Source organism: Mchenga conophoros, linkage group LG12, assembly GCF_057382185.1.
Source record: "Mchenga conophoros isolate Kocher_MC1m ecotype Shallow Benthic linkage group LG12, M_conophoros_male_GT1.1, whole genome shotgun sequence".
Taxonomy (NCBI): Eukaryota; Metazoa; Chordata; class Actinopteri; order Cichliformes; family Cichlidae; genus Mchenga; species Mchenga conophoros.
The window spans coordinates 32,252,018-32,269,430 of NC_140537.1; the positions used below are offsets into that span (position 1 = coordinate 32,252,018).

The following is a 17,413-nucleotide window of genomic DNA, read 5'->3' on the forward strand; positions in this document are numbered from 1 at the left end:
AGTTATAGTTAGGGAATTTTATGTATTTGACAATGCACATTTACTGTGGTAACTACTGTATTTTTTTTCTCCTATAGTCATTACTTTTACAGATTCAGACTAACTTCAAATAGAAAACAAACAAACAAAAGGTGTCCTTTGAGTATCCACTTTCTAAAAATCAGGTGAGAGAAGCTCCGATTAGCCACTAGTAATAGATAACAGCAACTGATTCACTGATGTACTGATTCATCTCTCAGGCAAAAATTCATACTAACCCGTCTTCAGGTTGGAGTGTATCAGAATGGGTTAAAAAAACAAAACAATAAAAAAAACAACCTTACCTGCTTTGAATAGAAAATATTGTGATGTTTAAATAAATACTGTTCTTAAAAGATATAATAAATTAGCATATATGAAACATAAGGGAGTAAGTAGTAGTAGTTTTTGTAAAGCTGTAAACATGAGTTGCCATTGACAATGATTTTATATATCATTTTAGATGATAGTATCGTATGTATCGATTTTGTATAACACAATAAAAACTTTTCTTTTTTTTTTAATTATAATGTATCCTTAGTTCAATCACTGAAAAAATAAAGCTATTAACAACATTTACAAAAACTGCCCTTGCTGACAGCAAGCACTGTTGTAATAGGGGTAGTACAAGTGTGTCAGTGAGCACAGGATTGACATCAGGGCAGGATTTAGACACACACTGGAGATTGTCAGCCAGACGGACATGGGTACTAGGACTACTACTGATGTACTGGTCGTGTGTACGTGTACATGACATGGGATAGTAAAGCCCTGGCAGTCAAGAAAATCCTCCCCCTTCATTGACTACTACTTTGTATTTATATATCAACAGAACAGCTGTCTTGCAAGGCAGGGAGGAGGCTTATCGCCCCTAGTCCTGCATCTGGAGGAAAAGGGAGAAAGGAGGAGAAAAAGGAGAATACAGGATGCTTTTCATTCCCTCCTCCATGCAGCTTTAATATCAAAGCTTGATGAGTAATTAGTGATGATGAGATTAATAAGAAACAGAAAAAGTGCTGAGAGAGGATCTGTCTCCACTTAACTGCTTTCAAAGAGCCATAATGTGGTGCACTACATTTACAGCATACATATTCCTTTATTCAGCAGGAAGTGTAAGTATGTGTGTATGTAACTAGCTAATAACAATGATAAACTGCAATATATAATGTTAGAAGTGTTTATGCAACTTCTTAAATGATCCAACCACTTTTGCTGTTCTTTCAGATCTGTATCACTAAAGCTGCAAAACTCAAATTAAGTGCTTTAAATCTATCTCAAAAAGAATAATTTCTAATTTACTTCAAGGCCTTTGAAAGCCAGAGTTACCATAATTGTGAACTGATACTTACAAAGTAGACGGCCCCAAAGCTGCCATGGCCGATCTCATGCAGGTCACAGAAAACGTCCTCTGGGTCATCTTTGAAGAAGAGGTCAGCCAACTCGGGGTCCTTCGGTACTCCTTTCCGTGTGGACGACGGCATTATGTGCTGGACATGGGCTAGGCGCCAGGGACCGCACTCACATACACGCTACTTCTGCTACTACCACCACCAAATATCCACGACGGGTCCGGCATTGGCCAGCTAGACCTGGGAAAAAGAAAGGTCAAGAGAATAGACTATTAGGCTGATATTTACTGCCGTGCACTGGATAACAACACATTTGTTTCCTAGCATATATGCTAAAATTAGATGCATTTATACCCAAGGATGGTTGTTGATACTTGTGAACATCCAGACACTGTTTGATTTAATGTCACTTCACAGAATATCCTTATTTCATGTGCAATATGCAGGGCTTCTTTGAGTATTTTCATTAGTGCTTCTCATTGACAGCTGATAGGTGATAAGACAGGAAAAAAATTAATAAAAAAATGTTTGCTAATAATGACGACGATAGCCGCCTAGTCCTGCTGCTCATCACACACAGTCACACTTGCATACACAGTCACACGCACATGTTTGACAGCAGAAGTTGAGTCACTGATGCATCATTTCCACACATGGACATAGTGCCCGCGCACACACACAAACACACTAATGCTGACTGTTTTGTATCACAAGGCTGCAGCCAGGCCATCAAGCGTGTATGCATCCTGGACACCCTGCTCCAGTTAGCTTCGTTGAACATGCAACACACATTCACACCCATGCACGCAGGCGCACAGCATCTCTCTGATACCAGTGTCTCTCATTCTCTCCCTCTCTCTTTCTTTCTACCATGAAATCTGTGTGCACATCAGCCAGATGCAGCAAGTAAATCTGGCTCCAAAGGCCAGCCCCACACAGAGAAAGCTGACATACAGGCAGAGGCAGCAAGACACACAGGCACCCAGGCCAAGACACGAAGCATCAGCATCATCCTAATCCTCTGCTCTTAAAGGGATCTAAGCCATTGCACCCACTCCAAAAATATCAGTCTTAAAGGCAAAGTCCTGAGCCCTCTGTGCCATAGCACCAGACGCATAATGATTCCAGCCTTGGGGTTTTGAATATGGACAGAAATATGTGTCACTAGGCTTCGTGTATGTTTTGGTTATTGGAATTTCGTTTGAGAAACATGGATTTTTTTTCCAACACATGGCCACAAAAAGCTAAATAACAGCTTTTATTGTACTTTAAACTGTCCACTTGATGTAACCAGGAAGCTACTGTTAGCTTCTTGTGCTACTCTTGATAAGTTTTTCCACAGATATACTGGGCTGATGACACTACCCAATTCAATGTAAAGGATATGAGCTTGGACATAAGTAAGTTTTAAAGACTTTTGAAATATCAAAGTAAGTAAAGTGAGTGGTTTGCAGCAAAAAGACTTGTTGCTGTGCTTCATATTCCAAAATCTAAATATAAATCAAAATATACAGTGACACTGCCCACAGTCTATTTCAGTGAATGTTAGAAATAATGATGAAGAAAACCACAATGACACACATGCTGCTTCTTATGAACTTCTGCATACAGAAAGGTCTCCTGGAGCACTGTGACAGCCTGCTGCCATTTAAAAAGCTGCCGTAACATCTCAGCTTTGCGTAAATCAGTTGTGCTGTAGCCTGACTAAAATCAATTTCATGGCATTTAGCCCTGGCTTCTCTTGAAGAATGCTCCACAACATTCTTGTAAGTAGCCACAGATTTACACATAAACAACGGCCATGGTTCCAGTTTATCAGCCTGTATAAGGTGAGAGATCATACAAGCAGGTTTACAAATTAGTTTAAGGCATCTATTGGTCATAGAGGGTTTTTTTCTCAGAAACATAAAACCCTAATATGGCTTCTTCATGACTACAATAAAAATCTTACAGTTGATGAAGTGTGTACAATATAGCAGTGTAGCTGTTTGTACACAAACTTCTACTGCGCACAGTTACTGGTGCAGCTCGAAGCTCTTTGTGATCTCATCAAATATCCAATCAATGAGCTTTTTCAATAATGTGGGTTGTAAATTAAACATTAGTACTATTTTATTAATGTGTATTTTATATTTATTCCAACATAAAAGTGCAATAAAAGAATATAAATCAGTTTAAGAAACGTGCATACATCGCCTTATATCTGGATGCATGTGTGTGCAATGTTTATTCTTACATAAACACACATATACAGCAGTAAGTATTTAATTTGCTTTTTCCTAAGTGCACCTACAATATGAACCTGTGTGTGTCCATGTCTGTGTTAGTGACTCTGAAACATTTGTCTGTGTGTCTCCTGGTTGCATCAGCCCCGTCTTTCTCTCATCTCTCCTGCTTAAGCTCTCTAACATAACTACTTAAAAAAAAAAAAAAAAAAAAAGCCTGACACAACCTCCATCTCACCTTTCTCCCCACACCCACAGCATATAGTGCACATAAGTACAGATATACATGTACATACCCTCACTATGATGCATTCATTAGTTTGTACAGGGTAACAAAAATGAGAGGGGGGAGAAAAAAAAAGTCCAACAGAGTAAGTGGGCTTTACCCAAACTCTGAAAGCTGATCTAAGCCACAAAGATAGAACAATCTCCTGACTGTTTCCAAGAGACAAAAATGAAGCAAATGAACACCTAATTCATGTGATCACTCCAGAGACTGAACACCTTCTCTCGTTCTTTTCCATTCTTCCTCCTCCAGTCTCCCGAAATGTGTGAAGTGATGCAATGTGGCAACAACAGGTTGTAACTCAGGGGGCTTCGTAAACCTGTTACTAGCCCAGCAAAGCCCAGTGTTTGGACAGTTTGCTCTGTGTGTGTGTGTGTGTGTGTGTGTGTGTGTGTGTGTGTGTGTGTGTGTGTGTGTGTTAAGGATCTATGAATGGCATTGTTCTGAGAGAGCTGCTTAGGCAAATGGCTTAGACAGATTAAATGCTTGTGTGTGTAAATTTTTTACAACATACTCAGAGCCACATTTTCAAATAATGACACTATACATATGCGTAGGTGTGAATCTTTTTGCATGTGCAGAAATAATGTACACCTAGTGTGTAAATGGGATGTGTGTGAGGTGCAGGTGGGTAATTAGGCTACCGGATTTGCTATATACAATAAACTATACATCATAAATACAAATTATGTGCAAAAGAGATTATGTGATTTATGCTAATCTGACTAGTACTTACACAAACACAGCTTCACTGGAGAATTTAATATGTTTTGAAGAGTAATTAGAAGGATTTTCCACTAAAATTCTTGATAGTGAGTTCATACATGAATTGGCAGTGTTTGGTCCCAAAAAATTCAAAACATACCGTTTCCAGGTAGGGGTTAACATTGACAAGCTTTTATCAGGTATTACCAGTAAAAAATCCTGTCATGATATTTACAAATGTAATGTATTATCTTTCTAGTGCACATATTTGTTAAAAAAAAAAAAAAAAAAGTTTAAAGCAACAACAGTGCTTGTATCTTGATACACTACACCAACAACACATTTATTCTAATGTCAGTAAACACAATCAAAAAATATTTATGGGACATATATAACATAACATTAGGCATATACAAGAAACATACAGTGTGTGAATGTGTGTGTGAATGGGTGGATGACTGGATATGTAAAGCGCTTTGGGGTCCTTAGGGACTAGTAAAGCGCTATATAAATACAGGCCATTTACCATTTACCATACATGCATAACAAAGCATATCCATAATACCCTTAGGCCCCCTCTTAGCATTGCTATCACTAATTGATGTGCCAACGTGTTCTTAAGGACCACTCAAGCTGACAGATATGGCTCTATACCATCTGCGGCACTGCAAGTATTTAAATGGGACACCGCAATGTAAATAAGCTATATATCATAAAATGGTTCAGAAAGCCAATCATACCAATACTGTTCAAATTGAACATTTAGAAAGGTTTTCAATACAGGATTTGTATTCATTTTTTTTTTAAATGATTATATTCTTTTAAACAATACCTGAATAATAGACTGTGCAAGGGCATAAGAATTAACTGGGCTACCACATAGACAGATAAGAGAGAAAAGAGGAAACAGAATTGTTTTGTATTAGGGCTGCTCAATTAATCGAATTTTAATCACGATTACGATCTGGGCTTTCAACGATCATTAAAAATAACTGAGCCGATTATTAGCCCCTCCCTCATTTATCCGCGACACCTTAAAGGCCGGTGTTGTGGCAAAAAGTGATTGTCTGCCAAAAACTGATTTCCGGTATTTGCCAAAAAGCGATTGCTCATATTTAAAGTGCTATAAGTAACTTGTTGGGCTATAATATGTTAAACATATGTCAAATGCACCCCTTATGGATGACATAAAGTCATCTTGAGCCACAAACAACATTCGTGTAACAAGATACAAGCCCCAATCAGTTTTTGGCAGCGACTTTTATATAACCTTTATTTATGCAGTAAAAAAAAATCTCATTAACATTAAAAATGTATTTTGTAAGAGTAAGTTGCCCAACAGGACAGCAGAAACGGCAGCAAATATTACAATAGTTCTGTAAAAATATTTTAAGTGGGGATAAAGGACCGGATTGGTTATAATGTAAGTACAAGTTGTAAAGATACTTAAAAAACAGATAATTTTTTAATTCTTTATGTAACCCCTTTGTATCCCCTGTTCACTGAAGTCTATTTACGAACATATGTAAAGATATTACACATAAAAAATACACAGAAACACTGGAAATCAGTTTTTGGCAGACAATCACTTTTTGGCACAACACCGGTCTGTGAAAATATTGTCGGGCATAAACCGGTCCGTGGCGCAAAAAAGGTTGGAGACCCCTGATTAAGAGGACCCGAGGGAAGCTCGGAAAGCTAAGCAGAAGTTATTTGGAGAGGAGAGTGACTGCCATTGGTTGAAAAGAGAGTTTAAAAAAAAAACTTCAGTGGTGTTGCACACTATTTTATATTATTTTTTAAAGTCATTGTTAACCCTTTAAATCCGGTCAGAGCAGCACACTCCGTTTTGTGTAACTACTTTTAAATCCCTGTAGAATCTGAACCACGTAAGCTAGCGCAATAATTTGTTTTGCATATGAAACCGGAGGAGTTGTACTTACAACTTATGCCATCAGCTTGTCCTCGGTCACGGTTTCCTTCCACATATAGCTTTGCAAAAATTGCATAAAAAGCGCTTGCAGGAACAAAAACATAATATTCCAGAAACACGCTTTGCCGATCCGATCAGCTGTTCATAACACTTCCCACAGTGAAACAGATATCAGCGCAAACTGTCTCATGTCCGCCATTTCCTGGCCGAAACCGGAAGTGACGTCATTTTCGCGGAAATGTAGTTTTTTACTTGTAGACCTTAAAAACCTCTACTGGTCATGTTTGACTTTTCTGAATAGTTTCTGGGATGCTTAGAACTCGAATTGCACAGCTGGAAATAGTTTATTTTGATGCACCTGCTGTTTTCTTTGCAAATTTGCATCATAGGATTGTTTTTTTGTTTTTCCTGCAGTATATAAAAATTGGTGTATCTCCAAAATAAAACTATGAAGACACTCAAAATAAATTTCCTGTTGTTGTAAACTATTTTTTGCAACTTTTTTGTATTTAAAGTTTTGAAGGATAAACCTCTTAAATTTCTCCAAGTAGAAATATATGTAAAAAAACAAAACAAAAACGATTTTCAATTTTTTTGTAGTTTATTGCACTTTTTTGCAATTAATGTAGTTACTATGGACTTAATGCATACATATTATTAAAATATGGGCTATAACAGTTATTTAGCAACTTGAAATGCTCCCACAAATGGCACTACAACATGTAAAAAAATAATATAAGCTCTGGCGGACTTGGTTCTATAGTAGGTCTTAAAGGGTTAAATAAATATCGTCAAATAATCGCGATCTCAATTTCAGTGAAAATAATCGTGATTATCATTTTTGCCATAATCGAGCAGCCCTATTTTGTATAATTGATATTATTGATAAATGAAAACAGACGACAGCTTCACAGAAATATTGAGTGTCTTCTGTGCAAAAGGTGAGTAAACTAATTCTGAAACCCACTGTATTGTACAGGAGTTATTAAAAAGGTTTCTAAGACCGTATCAATAATAATCAATAAATGACAGTATCAATAATTGCCTGAAAAAGACAAGCTTGGAGAAAGAAGAACATTTTCTTCGCATGCAGTCATTTACAGTAGGTTCACGTCTATCTAAAGTCATGTGTGCACAAATGAAGTACATGCTTCTGAGGTTGTTTGTGTACATTTACGTCACAAATGCAGGTATGCACTAATGTATGTATGTTTATGTTTACACATGGATAAACAGGGTACTGTACACAAGCATGTATCTGCACCAATACATCAATGAGAGCACACAATTGCCCATATGTTTCTGTATAGCCAGGGGGGTTTAGCAGCTTACTGGCCCTCCTCCCAGCTTTAGACAGGAACAGGAATTAGACAGACTGTGGGAATTCTTACTGGGATTCAAATCACCAGCTCTAATCAGAAACGGGGAAAAAAAAAAGAAGCAGAAAATCCACCAAACTGTACACTGAGGCTAGTCCTATGGTGGGTATGTGTGTGAGAGTGCAAGAATAAGAATTACGTAATAATCCAGTTCTCTCAACTCCTATCATGACATTATAGAAAGCGGGCTTAGAGCCTTAGTAGTGTGTATTAGTGTAGTAGTGTGCGCAGATAGAGCCTCACATCTCACTGGAGTAGGAGAAGGTCCTTGGAGGATACGGCATTTGTGTGTGTGACATGTGCATGTATGTGTGTGTGTTATGCCTCTGCATGGCATAAAATGGGTCAACCTTGTTATTGTATGAATAATATAAAAGCCTACTTAAATGCACAATCCAAGGTTGTATAGTGATGACAACAAGCCAAATTAAAGCTACAGATGTGATAACACTCTTTCTTATTGTGGAAAGTCTGTGAAGTGTATGTTCTGAATCAACACAAATGGCCATTTATTAAGGATAGACTACATATATTTGGCACAACCTCAATAGTATAATAGCTTAATTTGAATGGTAATTCTCCAGACTGCTGCCTGGCCACTGAGTTCAGGCAGATGTAGTGAACTGATGACTCTAAAGCACTCACAGGCAGTGGTGGAGTCCCCACTGAAGCACAAGCCTGAGGGTCATTTTGACCTGTCCTGAGGTTGAGCAATGATATTAAAATCAGGAACAAGTAGATAAAACTCCAAATGCAAGCATCAAGCAAACTGCCACCATCAACTATTAAGAGCATTATCTTTCTGCAATTTTGTAGACTCCACAAAGATGCACACATGCAACCTGCACCCTTCTCTCATCAAAGGAAGCAAAGTCTACCTGCTTCTATATGCATAATATTAGACAAATCACCCACCATTACATAATAAAGGATTGGTGGAGAGAGCAATAATAAAAAGGATAGATAATGTATTTGAAGAAATAGGTGTCAGGACTGTCAAAAACAGGTATATCAGTATTTTGCACATGTCTCAACTCTGTATATTTTTATATATTTTATTTATTGTTTACTCTATTTAATTTGTAAAATATGTGTACACACACACACACACACACACACACACACACACACACGTAGAAAAATATTTAGTATACACATCCAGAAATGCATATACTATTATATATTGTACATATATTTATTAGTTTCAGATGTAGCCATTCTTGTATTTTGCTTGTTTACATTATTGTATTTTGCACAACTCTGTTGCTTGTGAAGCTCGCACACAAAAATTTCACTCACGTGTACTGTACCAATGTACCTGCACATGTGATGTGACAATAAAAGTGACAATAAAAGTGATTTGATTTGATTTGATTATTGGAGCTTTCAGTTTAAGCTCAAGGGTTATTTTTTTGTTTGTTTTTAAGGACAGATTTTGCAGTTTGTAGCTCTTATCTGTGTACTACAAATAACCCATCAAATTAAATTTATTATGGGCATGATATTCAGTCAAACAGAATCTAATATTCTGACACATGGGGTTATCATGCAAGATTAGCAGTCTGTTGGTTTGGTGAACAGAGTGGCCTGGAATGGAGTGAAATTCGAGGCCTAAATTATTGTTGCAGTCTGTCTCTGTTCACAGTTAATTCATCTTCTTTCAAATGGTAGCCACACTCACGAGGACGTATGCAGGAAGCATGAAGAGTTAGGCATATTATATAAAATAAACACAAAAAACCCTTTCATTTCTTTGACAGATAGATTTCCATTCTCATATGAAGCCATGACACAAAGCTGCTAAGGGCATTAACATTTAATCAGGTGGCAGAATCACTTCAGGCTATGTGAGCCCCTGTTTTCCTATGAAGAAAGTGAAGACATGAAACATTTGCAGCTAAAGTCAAAAGTTCACTCCGTTTCATCCTCGACACCTTGCCAGTTACATTTTTAAGCAGTATTTGTGACCTGTCTTATGGACCTGATTGTGAAGCAGCTCTCTAAAGTGTGAACTTAACAGATTCTTTGCCCTTGAGCTCACAAGACTGACAGTGAGGGGAAGTCGAGACATTTCAAATAAGTCTTTATCCTTGCCTAGAGAGGCGTTCTGTAACCAAAATCATTCCTCTCTACCACACCCAATCCCCACAAGCTTTTTTCCTCCCCAATCAGGGTGTGACTCAGCAGCAAGTTTTGCCTACGGAACAGAATGTACACTCACTCACACACGCGCGCTTTCCTTTTCACCGATTCCAATGATGGCTGTGGGCTCTCTGTGTAAAGATGACAAGTTGGCAGAAGGATTTACATTTTTGCCTAATTCATAAAAGACTGCAAACCACAGACAAACCTCAAGTTCTTCAATCGCTACAGCTTAGTGGTGCCCGAGCAAAATTACTTTCTATGGAAAACTGAAAACAACTGTGGTATAACAAAGTAAACCAAACAAAAACGTTCCTTTTAATGCAACCCTTGTCCACCAAATTCAACTGCAGTACTTAATCAGAGTCACTTCAAAAACACAATCACCATGACTATAGAAAAAAAGAACAGTGATGTAGCTGTGACATAACATGAACTTTCATTTTAATTTAAACTGCTGTTAACTTCAAAACTGGTCCAGGCAAGAAAGTTTTTTTCATGTCACAACCTGAGGAAAAATTCTTGCAAATCAGTGTGAAAGAGAGGTGATTGGCTGTTAAGTACATCAGAGAGCCAGCAGGGCAGAAGCTTTCAATATTGACCCAGTTTGCATTTGGCTGATCCCTGTGTCATCTGTCTTAACTGTAACATGAAGGGGATTTCTGACACACAAATGAATTCATTGTATTAAAAATAAAATAAAACAAAAAATAAAAAACTGCTCATAGACAGATTGTCATAATATGCAAAAACAATACATCAAACAGCCTCAGAGAGTCAAATACATAACCTACCTGTAGAAATGTGTTGAGGGGTATGTAGGACTAGCCTGTCTTCCCTCTCTCTTCTCGGTTTAAATCCAGTGTTGCATTTTTTCAGATGCCCTCATGACTGGTGGAATACTGCTCCTGGGGTTTAAAAAAAAAGAAAAAAAAAAAAGAGGCAAAAACAAACAAATAAAATTTTGGGTGGGATATTTTAGACACTATGATTATCAATTTGATCTCGTATCATTAGCTTCACTCTGAAAGTGCCTACTTTGTCAACCATTTAGTATTTTTTCCCCATTTCACAACATTTTACAGTCTCAACAAGCATCTGAACTACATTTTATATCATCTTCCTTACTCTAGAGTACCAAAGGGTTGTTCATTGGCTCATAAAACAAGAAAGGAGGAAAGTAATATTTACCAGTAAGAACCATAAGGAATTCTTTACAGCCATAGGTGTAGTGCTCACAGAGTGTACGGTAACAAAGGTCACTAAATCATCACTGAGTGTAAATAATCAAAAGTGTCATGTAAAAATTTAATTTCGATTGATTGATTCATCAGGTCAACAGCATATATATGAGATACACTAAATTATAACTGTAACCATGCCATAGGTGGACTCTGGAACTGAAACAAATAGCATGACACATCTGATAACAGCAGATGGTGAAATGACTCAACAGCCAATGAAAATCTTTGTAGTGATAGATACTTATTATGTTCTCAGTTTCGGGAAAGATGGCAATGTAATTTCCATAACAAAAACAGAAAATTTAGCGGAAATGTAATCTGTGTACATTTTCTCAAAAAGGCGGGCTTGAGATGTTTTTTGCCTTAAAATGCTCATTGGTATAACTTTATTCAGTGCAGCAGTAAAAATACAGGCACCATCTTCATGGATCCACAGTCTACCTTTATGCAGAACGACAGATACAAAAACCATGTTCGTGTTGAGTGATTTTCTACACCCACTTGGCCATTTTCACAGGGAGCTCGAGGTCTATGCCAGACTACAGTCAGCTGACAACATCTCAGGCTAGATATCCGAGCATTTTAGATGAAGAAGTGCTTCCTATTTTGCAGACAAATGCATCTTCTTTCAAATACATGAGTTCAAGGACACTACATACAGTGCTTATGGACACAAGCTTTTGCAAGCACACCCACAAGCAAGCATAATATTTTGTTTTCATCCACGTACACACACAGTATTACACATATAGTCGATTCACACATACACATCAAATCTGAGAGAGTTGTTCTGACAGCAGAGCGCTGTCAGCTACTGGGCTTTATTTCGTTCTGACAAGCAGGTGGAACAGCATCAACTACCAGTGAATCCAACCTCACCCACAACTACATAATCGTTTTGAGACGGGCACACAATAAAAATCAATTGTTGTCTCGGACAATCAAGATTTACAGTAGATCTGTTATTTAGGACACAAATGACACTGTGACCTTTTTGTTTGAGCAACCGAATTCCTGTGTCTAATCAAACTGGAATGAGTCCTTTCCTCATCTCCTCTGCCTCCCACATTACAGCCATTTTTACCCTTCTCTCTCTCTCTCTCTCTGTGTCTTATTGGTTAACCCCCACTACTTCCTCCTTTCTCTTTTTGATGGTGCCGAGTGGCAGATTGGACGCTCAAAGGAACCACATTCAATAATAAAACAGGGAGAGGGGATTCAGAGATGAGAGAAGAGAGATAAAAATGTATTGTGCCCCTTCTGAGTGTCCCTGAATGATTTATAACACAACTGACGCTTGCATGAGCCTCTGGGAAAGTTGTGGCTGCACTTCTCCTCCTCCTCGCTTACTCCACCCTGCCTGGCATTTATGACCAAGCAACAATGAAAAGAAAAATATGTACAGTCTATGTAGTGGGAATAAGTATAACAGTACAGGTTTATTTGCATCTTTTATTTGAGTCTTCGAGTTCTTGACGAGGTCAGTTTTATTTGATGGACTGATAAGAACATAAAGGCAGCATTGTGAGTGTTTTAAAGAGGTTTCGATTGTCTTCACTTTGAAATAAAATAATACATTTTATACTGATGTACTGTACTGTGTGAGCTATATAAGGGCTTTTAAAATACACTACTTTGAAATGAGTCAAAATCTTGTTCAGTTAATTATGTGACATGGCTGTACAAATTGTAATAATTTCATTGAAACAATCTTTTATCAAATTGGATTGCTGATTAATTATCTGTTAACTGAGCAATTAGTTAATGGATTAAGGGTTAGAGGTATAAACACAGAAAATGCATGCAGACTGTAAAGATACTTCATTTGAATAAAAAAAAAAAAACATGAATATTTTATGTACAGTACAAAAATGAAGAATAAATCAGCAGAATGAGTTACAATAGATAAACCCTGTTGTCACAAGCGAACATAATCGAGTCTTAAGGCAATTTTGTAAATACTGGTCCTTTACACATTTTATGTGAATGAAACAGAAAAGAGGTCATATTAAATTTAAAAAAATGAAAGTTAAACTGGAATGTCTCCTGGCCTGGTGGCTGAGAAGCATACTGCTGCAATGCTAACCAAATGTTTCAGAGCATTCAGTGGATGTGCATACATGTGAGTCGTGGTGTTGGAGGAAAAGAGAAGGTTATAAAGGTTAGCGGGCCAGCTGCAGCATGAAATGATGAAATGTGCTTTAACAAAGGAAAAAAAAAACAAACAAACAGAAAAATGGCTGAGACTAAGGCACAGAGCATGTGGTAATCACTTAAACAGTAAAGTTTAAAAAAAAAAAAAAAGGGTTAGGGATATTGTGGGTTTGTAGAAGATAAGTTAAAGAGTGTGACAGCCCATGTGAAAAGTTTCTGATTTTAAGGCTCTTAACTAGTCCATGCTCACCTGTACAAACATAAATGAGTGAAATACTAATCAAATTACTTCTTATTCCAAGTTCAGAAGAATTAAGGTAACGTATGCTCTGGAAAACATGCATAACAGCATCTCTGACATTCTATGTTAACATTCTTTCATAAACTTCATTAGTGTATTGCCTAGAAATCAAAATCCTGAAATCCATCTCTTACTTTCTGTTCCTCCTGTTATGACACACTGTGATATGAATCAGAAATCTTGAGTCACATGTTGTCAATTTCCAAGACACAACTTGGCCAACAAAAACTGCTTCAACCGCCTAACATTGCATTTCTTATTTTTGGTTGAAAAAAATAAAAAATAAAACAAAAAAAGAAAAACTGCTTTCAAGGAGATTGGCCAAACAATTCATCAAGTGAGATGTCAGGGTGTCAAACATGGACTTTGTCCAACTTTAATCCCCTTTTAGTTTCAGTTTTTAGATGTAAAAACAAAATGTCACAAAACTGATTGTAGACGTTATAAACAATGACATCACTTCCTTCATGAAAACCTGGGGAATTTTGTGCAATCTAAGAACTGAAAGCACGAGAAATGGTGTCAGTAGCCAACTTTTGAATTATGTGCATAATTGGAGCACTAAAAACCAGTTAGGCTAGTTTGATAGTTCATCCTTCTTTTTTGAGTGTTGATTTTCCTAAATTTAAATGAATGACACTAATACTCAGAGTTTACAAATGTAATCAATGACTCCCAGTGTGGCTGAGGATGACTGAGGTGGGTTTTTGATGAGTCATTTTGGAGTTGTGCTTAAAATCATGTCCCATAGTGACACACCGCTTTATTTAAAGCCGAGGCAACCAAAATGCGAGGCTATTTCAACAACACGAAAAATTCTTCCCGGATGAAAATAAACTAATCCAGCGAGATGGAAAGAAACTAAACATTATGTTCTGATTATTCTGCCAGGGTGGCATGGTGTGGATTTTTATAGCAGTGACTCATTTTCACACAGTGAAGAATACACACATACACATACATAGTTTATGCTGTAAAGCAGGATTTGGAGACTTCAGGGCAGCTCTCATCTCAAGAGCTTAGTGGCACTACTGAGACATGCATGCATACAAACGCACAAACGCACACAAGACTGTTACCTTCTCAGATTAGTTTTAAGCCTAATGCCAACATAAATGTAGGCGTTGGTGGATTGAGGGACAAATACTAGACAAATAAGTGGCCCATCCACCGACCTAAACCCTGGGCCAATTCTTACTCATTAGTTTATTTGAAGTGATTCGCTCTTGTTGCCTTAAAGCAACAACAGCTCAGAACCTTACAGTGGGTACTTTATTTGTGCTTTAGATGACTTATGATGAACTCTGCACAGATTACTTTGATGGACCTCTACATTTCTATCTCGCTTAAGCACCATGGGGATGAAGTACAGATTAGAGATGAGCTAGTGTGCCTACGATCGTGACTTAAACTAATGCAGAGACAACAAATGTAATCGGCAGCTTTATCAGCAGAATGGGGGGGGGGGGGGGGGGGGGGGTTTGTTTGTTTTTGGGGGGTTTCCATTGTGTGAATGGAAAAAAAAAAAAATGTGGAAGACTTTTGGTCAGTAATCACATCCTTAAAGAAAAAAGGGAAAAAACTAAGTCCCCACTCTATAAAAAAAACTATGTCTGGATCGCCATAACTTTCACAGGAAGCATTTTAAAAATCATGCATAGAGCTAGAAAAGGCTCCGTGGCATTTGTCAGCTCTAGGTAAGATTGTCTGTTTACTACTGTGTGAGGGGGAGGGGAAAAAAAAGAAGAAGAAGTGTTGTTATGCTTCCTACCACTGATTACCCTGAAAATTCACATAATGTAAAATAAGGATGCAAGGATAGGGGAAAAAACATCTGCAGAAGTCTTGATTTGACTGGCCAAAAACCCTCACAAAAAAACCCAACAAAAAACAAAGGATTCATGTTCCCTGTAACACAAACACTAAATAAGAATGGTGTTAACAGAAGCGCAAGATGAAAACATTTTTAAAGTATACTCCAAATAATATCAGCTGGATGTTCCACAACACTTGTGGATGATATTCTGCAGTCACATGATTTAAACTATTTAGAGGGGGGCAAAAAGGCACCGCTCAACAACAAAACTGTATTCCAGCTGTGAAACATAGTGGAGGCCAATATCATGGCTTGCTACCCCAGGGCCTGGATGCTTTGCAATAACTGAAGAAACTTTTAATTCAAATCTGAATCAAGAAATTTTACAAAAAAAAAAAAATGTCAGGGGAGCAGTCCATGACCCTAAAACGTCAGAGAGGGTGAGTGATGCAAGACAATTACCCAAAACTCAAAAGCAAATGAACAACACGATGATTTAAAGAAAAAGAGAGCACAAGAGAGACAAATGTCTTGTTTACCAATGGCCGCTGTGCCATGACCTGAAGAGAGCTTGTCAATCAAGTCATCCAATAAATAAGCCAAACCCATATTTTACAAAGATGATTTCTCATCAAAACAGCTTGGGTTCACTATATTTTGTTAGTAATCAATGCCAAAAACTGGTTATTCCAAATGGTAAAGGATTCAAAAACGTTTGTTCTTGCAAATACACTGCCAGAATACATAACAAAAACAGGTTTAAGAACCAGCATTTAGACAGAAGATAATGTCACTGGGTCACTAATGGTGGTGTATAAAGTGCGCAATACTGTGTCTCCAGACAGCTTTTTTGATCATTCAAGACAGAAAACTTTGAATAAATCTCTAATTGTAAAATAATGCCACCCAAATGTTCCCGGTCACTACTGTCATTAACACATGTTGATAATCTTAAATTCTTTCAGCCTTTAAAAGATATTCACTGTTAAAATGCATTTTCAAAACAGCCATGAAAGTCCCTGAAAGACAATGCTTCAAAGCGTCACTCTGTGCTGTACTCTTATTGAAGTGAAATTGAAGGCTGATACCCATATCTTCCAAAAGGTCAAAGCGCAAGTATGTGTAAATTGTGTGTGACGTGGGTCCAGTGTTTTGAGTGAGTCTAGTGTATAAGAGATAATGTTACCAGCACATTGCTGCAGCTACTGTGAAGTACATCCCGAAAGGGGTGATTAAGTTACTGTAATCAACCATAAAGTGCCAAGACATGCCAATTCACTGTAACCAAAATAAGGTCCTGGTTCATCCAATATTACCATAGTGTTACCCAGTCCCTCTATTTAAGCAGAATTGGTCAGAACAGAACCTAAGACTTTAGTTATCTACTAGCAACGAATGCTATGAAATTTATTCCATTGCTTCATTTATGTTTATGCTCTTACACAATACTGAAGTTGAAATCCTGCCTCTGAAAGAGGCATATTGTACTTTATATAAGCCTGCAATTATTGCAATTTCAATAATTTTAAAAATTCAGATTCAGGGGCACCTCCAGCAACAATGGCCCTAATGTTACTCGCAATGTCTATTACAGTAGAACGGCTCTCAATAGTCCCAAGTTACACAATGCACACTTGTGACAAAGCAGAGGAGGACGGCCCTTTTGTGTCTTACAGCTTTGTAGGTCAATGGCAATTTTAATCTCCACATTGATGTAGAAAAGCCATTTTCAATTATGTAGACCTACAGAGTGTTATGTAATGAGAATGGAACAAGCACAACCAAGACACATAAAAGCCTTCACACATGAGAATGATTTGGAGGCCTATTATATCTTTGGCTTTGGGCCTCTTAGACTTGA

General features: G+C 37.5%; 1 protein-coding gene across 5 annotated transcripts in view; it reads right to left on the minus strand.

Moving 5' to 3' along the window:
• taok3a (TAO kinase 3a) overlaps nucleotides 1-17,413 on the minus strand; it is a 68,624-nt gene that overhangs the window by 29,852 nt on the left and 21,359 nt on the right. For 3 of the 5 annotated variants that reach the window (XM_085295298.1, XM_085295299.1, XM_085295300.1), the window contains exons 2-3: nucleotides 10,832-10,945; nucleotides 1,368-1,607 (exon numbers count right to left, since the gene is read on the minus strand). In XM_085295298.1, the coding sequence (XP_085151424.1) occupies nucleotides 1,368-1,499 (132 nt within the window). In that variant the 5' untranslated portion in view covers nucleotides 1,500-1,607; nucleotides 10,832-10,945. Of the gene's footprint in view, nucleotides 1-1,367; nucleotides 1,608-10,116; nucleotides 10,169-10,831; nucleotides 10,946-17,413 lie in introns of all 5 variants that reach the window. The other 2 variants (XM_085295301.1, XM_085295302.1) reach the window with 2 other exon arrangements.